Source organism: Dysidea avara, chromosome 6 (assembly GCF_963678975.1).
Source record: "Dysidea avara chromosome 6, odDysAvar1.4, whole genome shotgun sequence".
Lineage (NCBI taxonomy): Eukaryota > Metazoa > Porifera > Demospongiae > Dictyoceratida > Dysideidae > Dysidea > Dysidea avara.
Genome location: NC_089277.1, coordinates 30,500,394 through 30,516,260, shown reverse-complemented (window position 1 = coordinate 30,516,260; position 15,867 = coordinate 30,500,394). Strand labels below are relative to the sequence as shown.

Sequence of the window (15,867 nt, the reverse complement as noted above, 5' to 3'; positions counted from 1 at the left end):
GACATATACTTTCCGTCAAGGAGACCTCCCGAAGTTGGACCTACAGGTGCACTGTGGATCCGATTTTACAGCATGGAAGCTACAGTGGGACTCCTACTGCAGTTTGTCAGGACTCGCCGACCAAGACACAGCCAAACAGGTACAAGCACTCACTCTTTGCTTCTCCTGTGACACCTTGTCAGTTGTTCAAAACCTTGGTTTAACCGACGAAGAAAGAGTGAATGTTGCCTCTATAATTAGTGCCACCAAACGATACATAGATAGCCACGTAAATGAAATGGTAGAGCAAAGGAACTTTCGCAGACGCACTCAACAAGTTGGCGAATCGTTCGATAATTTTCTTGTGTCCCTCCATGAGCTGGTGAAAACATGCAACTTCTGCTCTATCACCTGTACTCAGAAGAACATCAGGGACCAAATCATCGAAGGTCTATTAGATGCAGATATAGTGGAGGATCTCTTGCAAGAGACCAACCTTACATTGGCTACAGCTGTGCACAAATGTCAAGCACAGGAAGCTGCAAAGAAGCAGCGTGCTAAGTTACATAATCCAGAATCAATAGCTGCACTTCGAAAACCACAAAACCGGAAATCTTATTCCTCAACATCTACATGTCAAGGATGTGGTGCTGTATCCCATCCAGCTGGCCGAACCCAATGCCCAGCCTATAGCCAGATTTGCTTCAATTGCCAAAAAGTTGGCCATTTTGCCAAAGTCTGTCGGAGTAAGCCATCTAGGCAGCATGCTCCCTTTACTAATACAGAACAGCGTACACCGCATGCAGGACACCGTAGCCTCTCTGCTACTACTGATGACCCAACTCACCCTACACTAGACAACATTCAACACGTAGCCTCCTCTGACCCAGCATCATTAGTCAATCTAGATGTCATCTCTGCAAATGGCTCCTGCAACACCAAAGCCCTCCCTGACTCTGTTGCCGACATCTCAGCAGCTGGAAAAGCAATACTGTCCACCCTTAATGAACAGATTAACACTCTCCTGCCTTCAACAGTCATCCCCAAAGCAGTCAATGGAGCCAAGATGTTTCCATTAGGAAGACTGCCAGTCACATTCCGCCTTGGCAGTACAGAATATCATGATGACTTGCACATCTACCCTGACATTCATGGTACCATCCTCTCCTGGAAGGTATGTAAAGCTCTTCGAATCTTACCTCCATGTTACCCTAACCTCATGTCAACTCCGACAGTACATGAAATCACTTTGCCACATACTCCTAGTAATGTCATAGTTCCCCTTACTCTCCAACAAGCAATGTTAGCATATTCCACTGTCTTTGATGGACAGATAAGGAGCATGGAAGGGGAACAATTCCACATCTCCCTAACTGTTGATGTTAAGCCATTCCGTGTCAACACTCCTCGATCTATACCATTCGCGTATAGAGACAAGTTGAAGGCAGATCTGTACCTCTTAGAATCCCAGCACATTAAAGCACAAGTCACTGCTGCAACTGAATGGTGCGCTGCAATCGTAGTCACTCCAAAAAAGAATACAGATCAGATTAGAATGTGTGTTGACCTCTTGCATCTTAATCGGTTTGTAAGACGAGAGCAATACCAATCATCCACTCCAGCCCAAGCAGTGGCAGATATTGCAGCCACTAAGGCTAAATTCTTCACTGTTCTGGACGCCATGAAAGGTTACCACCAATGCCCTTTAGACCCAGACAGCCAACTCCTTACGACCTTCATCACGCCCTTTGACCGATTTAAGTACTTGCAAGCCCTGTATGGTATCTCTTCAATGTCGGAGCATTATGATTGCCGTATGACTGAGGTATTTGTGGGCCTGACAGGCTTCTGTCGAGTAGTCAATGACATCATTATTTATGATGACATGAACTTCAACATGCCACTCATGTCAGACAGTTTCTCCAACGCTGTGCAGACAAACACATAGCATTGAATCCAGAGAAGTGCAAATTTAGTCAAAACAAGGTGACTTTTGCTGGATTTACCTTATCAGCAGACAGATACCAGGTCGATCACTCCATCACCGAGGCCATCATAAAATTCCCTACCCCCACCAACAGAACTGATCTGCGATCATTCTTTGGCTTGGTCAATCAACTCTCATCCAGCACAAACACCACAGCACCTTTACTAACACCATTACGTCCACTTCTCAGCACTAAGAATGATTTCCTCTGGTCACCTGACCACCAGCAAGCTTTCACATATTACATGACTGATGGCATATAATTTCACTACACAGTGGCTTAAGGGTGCTAAAACAATGCCCCAGATGCTCTTTCACGCCACCCTGTCTGTGATCCTCAGCCAACTGAAACACTTGCTGAAATAGACATCCATAACAATCCTGAGATGTCCTTCACTGAACTTCACGCCATCACTGACACACAATCTGAAAGCCTACGTTTGCAAGAATTATGCAAGCATGCTGAACAAGATGAGGAATATCAGCTGCTGCGAACCTTTATATTAAATGGGTTCCCTAAGCAAAGTAAACAACTACCTGAATCCTGCAGACGATACTGGAATATTCACCAGCAATTAACTGTAGATGATGACCTCATTGTATTCGGATGTAGACTCCTTATCCCGTCACGTATGCGTCACCAAGTGCTTATAAACTTACATGAGGCCCACCAAGGAGCACTGCGAACCAAACAATGTGCCCGTTTGACCATCTATTGGCCGAGTCTAGATAATGATATCGATAATATCATACTCAACTGCCAACAGTGTCAAGACCATTTACCATCCAGCAACAAGGAACCCATCATCCAGAAACCACGACCCTCTCAACTATTTCAGGAAGTTGCTGTGGACCTATGCTTGTATGCTGGCCAAGATTATCTGGTTATGGTTGATTGTCACACTGACTGGCCTGACATTATTTCTATGACACATAACACCACCACACCTCAAATCACCACAGCGCTGAGATAAGCATTCTGCAGGACTGCTATTCCAGACATTCTTTGGTCAGATGGTGGACCACAATTCACCTCTCATAAATTCACTCAAATTGCAGGGTTTCGTCACAACACCTCATCCCTACACTACCCCCAAAGTAACGGAAAGGTTGAATCAACCGTCAAATCGATGAAAAAGATTATTTATACCTCCTGGAAAGGTCGCTCTCTGGACCACAACAAGCTCTCCTTCAATACAGAAATACTCCTTCACGTAAGGAAGGGTTATCCCTGGCCCAAAAGCTTTATGGCCATCCTGTCCAGGACACCTTACCCACACATAGACGCTGATTTTCACAAGAGTGGCAGTGTAAAGCTGAAGCAGCTGAGCAGCAAGCAGAAGCCATGCAGCAATCCTCTACAACTTATTACAATCTACATGCTCATCCCCTTACAGAGATAGAAATTGGCTCCAATGTTGCTGTCCAAAATCCCCGTACCAAACTTTGGGATATTTATGGCATTATCACAGCTATATCACCTAACCGCAAATATTACATCAAAACGTCCAGCAGCAGGGTGTTGGTGCGAAACCACCACTTTATCCGCAGAAGAGTTCCTCTGACTATGCCAACATGTACTACATTGCCAGATTCCCCTGCTGCCCAGGTAACCCAAGAACTCTGCCGTTCAACACGGATCAAGCAACCACCCAATCGTCTGATTGAAGACCCCACCTCGAACTGACTTTTCAATTTTACAATGATTGTAAATTTTTTTTTGTTATTTAGCATTTGTGATTTTGTAATTAGGTAATCTCACACTCCCAAATGCTTAGGGGGAGGTGTAGGATACTGTTCTAATTAGAACACTGGTGTATCACGTGCGATGTGTCTTTTGTTAATGATGTTGATTAGTTCTCACAAGACAGATGAAAAACTGACCATTTTAAGCATTAAATTGGGTGTAAAGGTCACCAAAGGTCAAATCTGAGGTGGCTCCCTATCAAAAAATAACCTTTATGATACAAACAACCTCGTGGCAAGTTTCATGTTTTTATCCAAAACTGCACAAAAAGATCTTAGCACCCTAACTAACAGACAGATAAGTTCTTTCAACTCAATAGCTACTGAATTCCACTGCAATAAAAATTGATATCATGAATATCACAGAATAGGTATGTTGTATAGCCTTCACTCATCTTTAAATATTTTTAAAAACGGATCCTGAGAGTATAAATAATCAATCAATCAATCAATCCTACACACAGCACTATCAATCTCCAAGTGAATTGGCCTTCTATCACCAGTTTCTTTCTACTTTCTTTATGGATACATCACTTATGATCGAATCGGTAGTAAATATCACGTCAAAATGATCAGCAGAAACAACAAAAGCTCTATACAGATCCATTCCCGGAACTAAGACAACCAATCCCACAATTAATATTTCGTTACTAATGGCGACTAAGCCTACAATTGATCTGTAAACTATTTCGATCAACTGTGTGATAAGTTTGGTCACCTGGAGGTACCACTAATAAAGTCGTAGGGCAATAGTAAGGTGCAGACCTTGATTTAAGATAGTGTTCCATTCCATGGTTCCGTAGTTTAGCCCCTGATTCTGTTCCGGTTTGTTCCGTTCTGTTGATTAGACCCCACCGAATGTCAACAATCAAGACACGTGTCATCCAGCCCAAGAAGCCGGCGTGTCACACTGTGAGTATATTAACAGGAAGAAAGAATACATGATTTTCACACCTTTGTAGCTCGGTGATCCTTTATCCAATTAAAATGAAATATGCTACACAAGTGCTGGCCATAGGTAGGGGAGTCCACATACCAAACTAGAATTTCTGAGATACAAACGACCAAAGTTTTGGTTTATTTTCTTCATTTTGCAAAAACACCAATGCATACTCCAATTGGGCTGAAATTTGGCACATTTAAAGGTATTCACAGTACCAAGTTTGGTAGGAATCTGACGAATATTCACGGAGTTATGACCGTAAAACAAGGTCAAACTTCTATCACGTCCACCGGGTTAATTTACCCATGATTGAAAATTTGCTGTGTAGATGGAGTAACCATCGTAGAAGTGCCTTTTTGTGGTTTGAAAAGAATTGAGATAAAGACCATCGAGATATGACACAAAATCCAACCTGCGTCACAATTACATGATTGAATTTTATGAATAAAATAACTATTAGTTTTCACACGTACTAGGCAAACCACTTAGAGCAATGGGCTGAAAATCGGTATGTGGCTGGAATAATCATCATAGAAAGTCTGTAGTAGTACAGAAGAATCGGATTACAGACCACTTAGAAAGCAAACTACGTGTAGCAATAGCTATATTGAGATACTCTAATAGAACAGTCACCCTATTAGAGAATTCAGCATCGTTAGTACAGTACTTGTGTTCAGTTATGTAACAAGTCAATGTTCAGTCATGCAACAAGTCACCCAGTGGAAAGTTTAGCTAAAACAAGTTACCCAGTAGAGAACTAAGCTGCTACAAACAAATCACCCAGTGGAGTATTCAGCTACAAAAAGACACCCTATAGAGAGATCAGCTAGAAACAAGTAGCCAGTAGAGAGTTCAGCTACAATCAGGTTCTGGCCCAGCAGAGAGTTCAGCTGTAAAAAAATTTCCTGTGGAGAGTTCAGCTGCAGAAAGCCACCAAATAATGCAGAGATCAGCTAGAAAGTAGTAGCCTGTAGAGAGTTCAGGTACAAACAAATAAGTCACACAGTAGATAGCTGAGCTACAAACAAATCACTCTGTGGAGATTTCAGCTACAAATAAGTAACTCTGTAGAGAATTCAGCTACAAACATATCAACCTGTGGAGAGTTTAGTTACAAACAAGCCACCCTGGAGAGAGATTAGCCAAAAAGAAGTCACCTGTAGAGTTTACCTACAAACAGGTCACCCAGTAGAGAGTTCAGCTACAGAAAGTGAGCACAGCTACAAGCTAATCACTCGATATAGAATTGAGCTACAATCATGTCACTTGGTAGAGAAATAAGTCACCTGTAGATAGTTCAGGTCACCCAGTACAGAGTTCACCTGCAAACAGGTCACCCAGTAGAGAGTTCACTTACAAACAAATCACCCTGTGGAGAGTTCAGCTACAAACAAATCACCCATTCAGCTAAAATAATTCACCCTGCAAGGTTTATCTACAAGCTAGCTATAATATTATGTTAGACAATTAACATTTCACAAGTAGAGAGTTCAGCTACAAACAATTCACCATACGAAGCTCAGCTACAAGGTAGTTACCTGTTTAAAAAATTCAGCTACAAACAAATCACCTAGTAGAGAGTTCAACTACAAGCAAATCACCCTGTGGAGAGTTCAGCTACCAACAAATCACGTTGTAGAACGTTCTGCTACAAACAAATCAGTCTGGGAGAGTATAAAAATAAGCCACCCTGTAGATTGGTAGAGAATTCAGCTAGAAATAATCACCCTGTGGAGAGTTCAGCTGCAAACAAGCCATCCTGTAGAGAATGCGGCTACAGGAAAGTCACCCAGTAGAGAATTCAGCTACATAGAAGTTACCTGTAGAGAGTTGAACTGGAAACAAACCACGAGTTCAGTTGCAAATAGGCCATCCTGTAGAGAATTCAGCTACAAGCAAGTCACCCTGTAGAGCGTTAAGCCACAAACAATTCACCCTGCAAAGTTCAGCTACAAGTTAGGTACCTGTTAGAGAATTCAGTTACAAAACAAATCACCTAGTGGAGAGTTCAACCACAAGCAAATCACCCTGTGGAGAGTTCAGCTACAAACAGTTCACCCATAGAGACAAACAAGTCACCCTGCAGAGAATTTAGCTACAAACAAAATCACCCAGTAGTGAGTTAAACTACAAGCAAATCACCCTGTGTGGAGAGTTTAGCTACAAATAAGCCATCCTGTAGATTGGTAGAAATAAGTTACCGGTAGAATGTTCAGGTAAAGTGTATAAACAATCAGAGTTCAGCTGCAAACAAGCCATCCTGTAGAGAATTCAGCTACAAGCAAGTCACCCAGTAGAGAATTCAGCTACACAGAAGTTACCTGTAGAGAGTTTAGCTGAAAACAAATTACGAGTTCAGTTGCAAACAGGCCATCCTGTAGAGAATTCAAGTCATCCAGTAGAGAATTCAGCAACAAACAAGTAACATGTAGAGGGTTCAGCTACAAACAAGTTGTACAGTAGAGAGTCGAGCTACAAATATTCACACTGTAAAAATGTCAGCTAAAATGAAGTCACCCTGTATGGTATTCAAACAAATCACCCTCTAGAGAGTTAGCTACAAACAAGTTACCTGCAGAGAGTTCAACTACAAACAAGTCATCCAGTAAATATTTCAGCCACCTATATAGAGTTCAGCTACAAACAGGTCACCCAACAGAAGAGAGTTCAGTAGTCATTCAGTAGAGAATTCAGCTGTAGTACAAACAAGTCACCTGAAGAGAGTTCAGCTACAAACAGGTCACCCAGTAGAGAGTTCAGCTATATACAAACAAATCACCATCTAGAGTGTCATCTACGCACAAGTCACACAGTAGAGAGTTCAGCTACAAACAAGTCACCCTGTAGAGAGATCAGTTTGAAACTGTTACCTTGTAGAAAGATCAGCTATAGAAACAAATCTTGCTGTAGAGATATCGTAGAAAGGTCAGCTATAGAAACAAATCTTGCTGTAGAGATATCAGCTAGAAAAACAAATCACTTTGCAGAGAAATCAGCTGGAAACAAGGCACCTTGTGGACAAATCAGCTTGATAAATCACCCTGTACAGATTCCAACTACAACCTGTGGAGAGTTCAGCTACAAACAAATCTCTCAGTAGACTGATCAGCAAATCGCCCTGTACAGCATTCAGTTAGAAACACATCACCCTGTAGAGAGGTCAGCTAGAAACAAATCACTCTGTAGAGATATCAGATTGAAACAAGTTATGCTGCAAACATTTCAACTAGTTTTCAAATCACCCTGTAGAGATATCAGCTAGAAACAAGCAACTCTGTAGAGAGATCAGCTTGGAACAAAACGAGAGTTCAGTCAAAAAGAAGTCACCCTGTAGAGAAATCAGCTAGAAACAAGAAACCCTGTAGAGAGATCAGCTTGAAACAAATCACTCTGTATACAGATCAGGTAGAAACAAGTTACCCTGTAGAGGGTTAAGGGTGCTAGTGGTGTTTTGTAGCCAAACAAATGCTGTTCTTTTCACCTTTGATATAGGCTAAAAGAAGCCTACAGGAATCTGAACTACTGCTTTGGAGATTGACCTAACTTTCTACTATACAAAGACCAAAGTATAAGAGTGTACCTTGTTTCATTCACGCACTATAGTCCCTCAAAGTTTACCTCTACATTTGTCTTATTCCAAGATACTGGTTGCTTGCACAGGCACTAAATTTGAACTTGTGGAAACTTAGTGCATGGATTTGTCTTTGCATTTCTTCTTTCTTGAGTTATGAACCAAATGGTGAGTACCCGTGAGTGAACTTGAACTTCCAGGCCTTATAACTTCATGCTAGATCGCAACAATTGTAATTCCATGCAGTAAAAGTTTGCAAATTAATTTTATCACTGATGGCCCACCAAAAGTCCGACTATTGTGTACCATTTTCAATGCAGTGTAGAGGTTATGCACGCCAACCAGTTATTACAACAAATTCAAATAAACCACAAATGTCAACGTATCAAATATAAATGAAGTTCTGAACACAAGAAAAACTCTTGTTCCTTTTCTTTACACTCTGGGACATCTTCCTGTTACATATGGAGTCACCAAGCCCGTGCTTCGATAGGTAATGCCATGTTATGCACAGTCAGCATCTTGTATTGGGTGATAAATTCAGCAGCATCTTGTATTGGGTGATAAATTCAGCAGCATCTTGTATTGGGTGATAAATGCAGCGGTAACATCGTCCATACATAAAACAGGTGTACAATTACAATAATAATATGTGACTGGATTTTGAAAAAATAATCCAAATCGCACATTAGAAGTTTTGAGATAAACGATTTTAAAGAATTCAAGCCAGCATAACTCTCCAAGGATAGCAAGCATGCATATGAAAGTTACACAAAAGATGCATCGATCCATTACCTTTCAGGCCACTTCCAGTACTTGTAGCTACTTGTAGAGTTTCCAGCCAAATAAGATAGAAATCTGAGCAGTTGGACAAGTGAGGTAGTATCACGTGTGCTCACAAAGGGGTGGAGGGTGGGGGTGGTGGGGTGGGAAAGGGTTAGTCCTCAAAATGGAGGTAGACCACAATTGGAGTCCAGAAACGAGATTACAGGGCTGTGCTGGCTCCTTAGTTTCTGATATGTAGCAAAATCCACAGAAAAACATCTGGCCAACATTATCAGGCTGTCCACCAGTAAACCACTGGTTCTTGCCAAGCCAGGTCCTTCACAAAGTCTAAAATTGCCACTCGAGCTCTACACACCACCCAGAAAAGATGTCTGTTGAACCAGCCTCGAGTAGTTTGAGTGGTACTGGGTGTCAAAACTACTAGTACAATAATGTAGCTATCCACTGGAGGTGTTAGTTTGATTTTGTCTGATGTGCGATTTGGATCGATTTTGTAAAATCTGGTCACATATTATTATAGCTTACCAGCATACACTATCACTCGAGGAAACCTATGAGAAAACACAGTACTGATGCGTGTTGGCTACAAACCAGCATGTGTGCATTTGCACAAATCTTCATTCTTCAAAACTAACACTTACTTTCAACTCTAGTGTCATTCTTGGACACCCAGACAATCATTTTTTTTATTGTTTTCAAACAAAAGAGGCTATTTTTTGGCCAATTTGTTTGGTGCAAAACATTGCCACCTAATACAGATACTTTAAGTATTCATAATACTGCTGCCAATTATGATGTAACAACCGCATGCGACTATGTGTTGGCCCTGAAAGGCTTTAAAACCGATCAGGTTCCTTAAACTAAAAGAGAGGTCACCCTGAAATCAGCTACCCGTCACCCTATAGAAAGATCAGCTAGCTAGAAACAGGCCACCCTGAAACAAGATCGGCTACATTTTAAATCACGCTATTGAAAGACCAACTTGAAATAAATCACCCCATAGAAGGATCATAAACAAGTCACCCTGTAGATCGAGAGATCAGATAGAATCAAGTCACCCTGTAGAGAGTTCAGCTAGAAACAAGTCACCCTGTAGAAAGATCAGCTAGAACAAAACTTGCTGTAGAGAAATCAGCTAGAAAAAATACTATCCATGCAAAAACAGCCAAGCTGTATAAAAAGGGTGCAGCCTTCAAACAACCTGGGTGAAAAAAGTTATGAAATCAAAGGTGGTGACCATGAAATGGCTGCAATGATGTTGATGATAATAAATTTTATTAATAAAGGCTTTTATTAAAATTTATTATCATCCACATCATTGCAGCCATTTCATGGCTGCCACCTTTGATTTAGTAACTTTTTTACCAAGGGTTTTTGAAGGCTGCAGCCTTTTTATACACCTTGGCTGTTTTGCATGGATTATATATACAATCCTAAATTGTGTAATTCCGGCCATTTCTGGAGCTCTTACTATAAAAATGCATGTGGCTAATGTAATGGTCTCACAGGTTATTAAATACATAATGAGTAATTGCAGCTACATATTTGTATGTTGTTGTGTGGGAGTAGAAACCTGAGTAATGATTTCTTGGTTACAGCAATATAGAGGTCCTTTAACTGCAATGGAGACAACTTAGCATTGCCTTATAGCTAGTAGCTACCTGGAAAATGCATGGGCTAGGGATCACCTAACAAATCTAACTGTCTGTGTCTCTCATGGTAGACCATTTCTGGTCCTGGTAAGGCAGCTTATGCATGCCATATGTGTGGTGTTAGCCACTTTTCAGGTTAATATGTTTCACCTATAGTGTTCAGTGTGCCATGATGCTGTTTTATATGTAGGGATCATTAATGTATCTGAACTGTAAACATTATCACAGGTGGATTCTATATTTGGACATTCACAGGATAAGGTTCCATATAACTTGAACATGAGTATTACCTGGAGGTGGTAGAGAAGATGGTAACAGATCGACAACATGAATTATTATATCATGTCTTTGTAACTCAGTTCCTTCTGCACTAACAGCTACATGTAACTCATAATCATCCAGTGGAATAGGATCAGATGTTGCTGATGATAGTGAACATGATTCAATAAGATCAGCAAGATACAAATCATAGTAATCCTGAAATGCTATATGAGTAGTATCTCCATTGCCAAAGTAAAAGTATGGATTATTAGATGGATAAAGGTGAAATGTGATGTCATCAAGATAATCATAGTCTTCATTAAATCTTTGGAACTCATCGCTCAGAATGAACAGCAAATCCTTAAATTCTCCAGTCACATTAGGTAGAATAAACAGTTCATATAGTGTGGAATCCATCCAGTATTGAGTTCCATTTGGTACTATGAAATACATACATCCAATATTAATGCGTCGTATCATACTATTAATACAAATTAGGACTCGCACACACATTTTATATGCTTACAAAAAAAGCCAAGCTGTGAAAAAAATGGTGCAGCCCTATATAAAAATCCTGGGTGACAAAAGTTGTAAAATCAAAGGTGGCTGCCAAGAAATGGCTGCAATGATGTTAACGCTAATATAAATTTTAACAATGAACACAGCCATTATCAAAATATATTAGCATTAAGGTGGCGGTATACTGGAAGCCATTGAAATTCCGAAAATATGCATACTCTCCTAAATTTAGTTCTAGCACACAGACCTTACAGGTTATACACACAAGTTAAATTGCAATTGAAGAAGTAATGTACCCTCTACTACTGGCTACAAGTTCAGAGAAGTGGGATCTTTACTTACCGACTTATGCTACAGGTAAAATGCACCTTCAAAATAACCACTTGGCATCAAATTTCAATGAAGGGAGCACCTACAAATCTGTGATCACTACACTGTACGTTAGTATACGCTACTAGCTAGTGCCCAGTAACAGAGAAGACTAGGTAGCTTTCAACATGCAAGAGTTATTAACCATTATAATTTTTGTGGCATCGCAAAGGTTTGGAAACATCGCGAATATTTCCCACTACAGCAATAGAAGCCATTTCTTTACACTACTGGTCATTACGCCTACGTATATTACACACGATAACACAAATACAGAGGTCTAACTCACTAGTATACTAGAGAAAACTGATACAGAAAAACTGTCCTCACTATTTGGGATACCATACTAAAACCACAAAATATCCTAGCCGCCAAAATTTTGCGCAAAGGATACGAATCCAGTTTCTATACTACTCTACTTACTTTTGTGAATGTCTTCTTACTACAATACTACTACACAATAAACAATGATGAATTTCTTCTAACAACAAAGCCACACACTTTAACATGCAGCATAGCCATATTATTATTACGTAAGTGTAATCGCGTGATCTACTCATTCTACTGTAATAAAGCAAAATTGATTCTTGTGGTAATATTATGGCTTCACTTCATAATGCTTCCCATTAGATGGGTTTCTGGTATACCACCACCTTAACATTAATTCAGCCATTTCTTGGCCATCACCTTTGATTTCCCAACTTTCTTTCACCCAGAATTTTTAAGGCTACACAGTTTTTTCACAACTTGGTTACTTTTGCGTGGATTTCACTTCTTTTGTACTTTATAAGGTCCTAAAACCAGCTTATGGCTGACTTTGGGGTTTCTTTTTACTCACATTTCTTCTTTTGATTATTGAAAGCAGACTTATAAATGTATTGTACATGATTTACTTCTAAATTAATATTTGGCAATATTATTGTAATATTCTAGTAGAGTGAACATTTTAAAAGACGTCTAAAAGAACACACATAGAATGATCTATGAAATTACTAACTATTATTTATCAGTAGATTTAAATTTAGAATTTTTATTTATAAAGCAGAAATTAAGCAAGGTGATTAGCCAAGATAGCAGTGGTTCAGGGTTAAGGATGAGGATGTTAGGTATGGATGTCCCTGGTTCGAACTCCAGCAAGCTTTTTGACATTTTTGTGTATCTTTTTTACCTCACAGTGACTGCTCTATTAGAGTATCTCAGTCCTGTTGATTATATGCTTGTTTGGTTTTTGCTTTACAACTTTGTCACTGTAACTCTACTGCTATTCAAACTGTCAAAAGGCACTGTTATGATGATCAGCCTATTTACACACCAATTTCAAGGTATTCTCCTGTAGCCATAACAAAAGTTTGATCTTTTTTACGTGAATAAATGTTCAATACTCCTTGGATATTCATCACATTCACAGCAAACTTGGTACGTGAATTCACCTTTATACACTTTTCATTTACACCAAAGGTGGAGGCAATCGATTATTTATTTTTACAGCAATTTTTGCAAAGTGTGCAAAAAAAAATCGAAGCCCCCCTGTAACCCTCATACACACAAGAAAAACTGAAGAAATTAAATTGAAACTTTGAATTTCTGCAAATGACTGTAGCGAATTTAATCGAATTTGCTGTGTGGCCTACTGTGTCTGTCGGACAGCTGTAATGCAAAAATGGCGTGTTTTGTAGAAGGGGCCATGGAGTTAAGCACATGCAGAAAAGTTGTTTTCTTTCTTTCCGTTAATACACTCACAGCACGGTGCGCTGGCTTTCTGGCAAACAACAACAAAAGCATACAAGAACTGCTGTATATTTATTTTTTAAAAGTTACTCATTTAACATCTATTTTAGGTTGTGGTTGAACTCCACCACAAATAGGATATCATTGTCATGAACCTGAGGCTGAGACCATGAGACCGAGTTGTCAATAATAATGATAAGGGCAGGGTTAGACTAGTTTCTATTCCATGCTTCGTTAAATGCACAACTGTATGGTTTCAAGTATTTGATCATGCTTTGATGTTAGTCCAATGGGTAGAGTGTATGGTAAGAGTCTATTTTCCTGGTAGTTTGTTGCTGTTTTGTTTGAGAATGACAATGTGCAATTGTTGTGACATTCCAGAGCCAACATGCAAGAAACTCAGTTTATCAAAGAAGAAGAAACCTGAGAAGTCTAAGTCATTATGTCTATCTGCTCATTTCACTACCACTGTGAGCAGTGAAGAAATAGAGAAATCTGAGAGTGTGGCTGGGCCTGCAAAAACAATTAAGATATGTGGGCAAGCATAGGCATGTGCACATTCCTTCAATGCATGTACTGTTTGTTAATATTATTATAATACTTTAATAGAACACACATTTTAAAGAATTTCCAATAAGGTCCTTGGTTTGAACCCTGGCAACTTTTTTCATTGTTTTCATGAACTTTTTTTACCTCACAGTGACTGTTCTATTAGAGTATCTTAGTCCTGCGATTTTACACTTGATTGGTTTGGAAATTAGTTTGGTCATTGCTTTGTAACTGTAACTCTGTAGCTATTACTGCTTTGTTTTCAAATCATCACAGGGAACTGCTATAATGGTCAACTTATGTATGCACCAATTTTCAAGTTATTTACACAAATATGACTGGATTTGCCAAAAACCCGACGAAATTGCGCAAGCCTAAATTTACAGTAAAAAGCATTGAATACAATGGGTGAAATACTTGCATATAATTTTAAAAATCCATAATTTTTTGAACACTTTTTGCTTAATGAAGAAATGGCGCCTCATAATAAAAACCTGCATATCCTAGTCAAGGAGTTTAAAAATCTTTGTTTCGTTGTAGTATAGACGCAAGGATTTGCAAGTTACGGACGTTTGTTTATGCACTGAAATGCGATAGATCTTTCTTCACTAAGTTCACCTTTGTATGTAGTGAAGACAGGTGATACAAGGGGAAGCTTACCCAGTAATAGATTCCCCTACACATGGCGAATAGGATGGTGGAAATTTCAACTTCGTGTGTCATTCTGCTTGTACGTTACAACTGTTTAAGTAAGCACCTGTAATTTATTTTCACTATACACTCTGTACAAATCAATCTCTTTCTCTGTTGCTGCTACTTTGTAGGGCTATATCTCCCAAAGTTATTGGTATATGAAGCTGAAACGTTGTCAGATGATGCATTTGGCTACATAGATTATAGATATTTAATAAACAGGAATTTAAAAATGCGTGATGTGTGTCGGTCTTCACAGATCCAGTCACAAATAATCTTCTATAACACCAACAGATCCATTAGTTCCTGTGCTCATCTTTGCATGCACCTAGGCAACTATGTTATACATTTGCATTTTATAGCAATTTTGCAAAGTGTGAAAAAGAAGAAAAATCTTGGTCCCTTAAACCCATAAGAAAAAATGAAACTTTGGCCACCCATATCGTAGGTATGGCTAAAGGAAATTTGATCATATTCGGTCTGTGACCTGCTCTACCTGTTGGGAAGCTATAATGCAAAAGTGTGTGTTTTGGAGTAGAGGTGTAAGATAGCAAATTTAAACATATCTCCTTTTGAACTTACCTTGCTTTTCTAACATGCCTAGACACTTATTAGAAACATCTATTTTGCTAACGTAACCAGCGAAGTGTAATTTACAGAGTACTAAGAAGCAACAAAGTTGAAGTTTTGCCGAAATGGTAGGAGAGTTAACACTATCTGATATTGTTTGGTATACAAGGAATTTACGAGAATTTACTAAGATCTCAATAAATAAATACATCTATCTTGATAAGCCTTGCAATATCTTGATAATCGGTAATATCTAGATAATCGCACAGCTCTGCTTTGGAGAAGGAACCATGGAGCTGTGCATGTGTGAAAATCACATTTTTCTATATTCTTACCAATAAAGTATGGTGTGGTGCACTAGCTTCCTAGGAAACATGACACACTACCATATGTCTTGAACTTACAAACAACATATGCAAAACGTTTGTCATACATAGTTATATATCAGCTGGATGATACACAGAAGCCTCAAAGTGATATATAGAACAGTAATGTCTGCTGGAAGTGGTAGACC

At 39.3% G+C, this 15,867-nt stretch overlaps 1 protein-coding gene across 1 annotated transcript in view; it reads right to left on the bottom strand.

Annotated features, from left to right (window-relative positions):
* LOC136257354 (uncharacterized) overlaps positions 1–15,867 on the bottom strand; it is a 98,061-nt gene that overhangs the window by 50,967 nt on the left and 31,227 nt on the right. Inside the window, exon 2 of the mRNA XM_066050520.1 lies at positions 10,955–11,365. Within this exon, the coding sequence (XP_065906592.1) occupies positions 10,955–11,365 (411 nt within the window). The remainder of the gene's footprint in view (positions 1–10,954; positions 11,366–15,867) is intronic.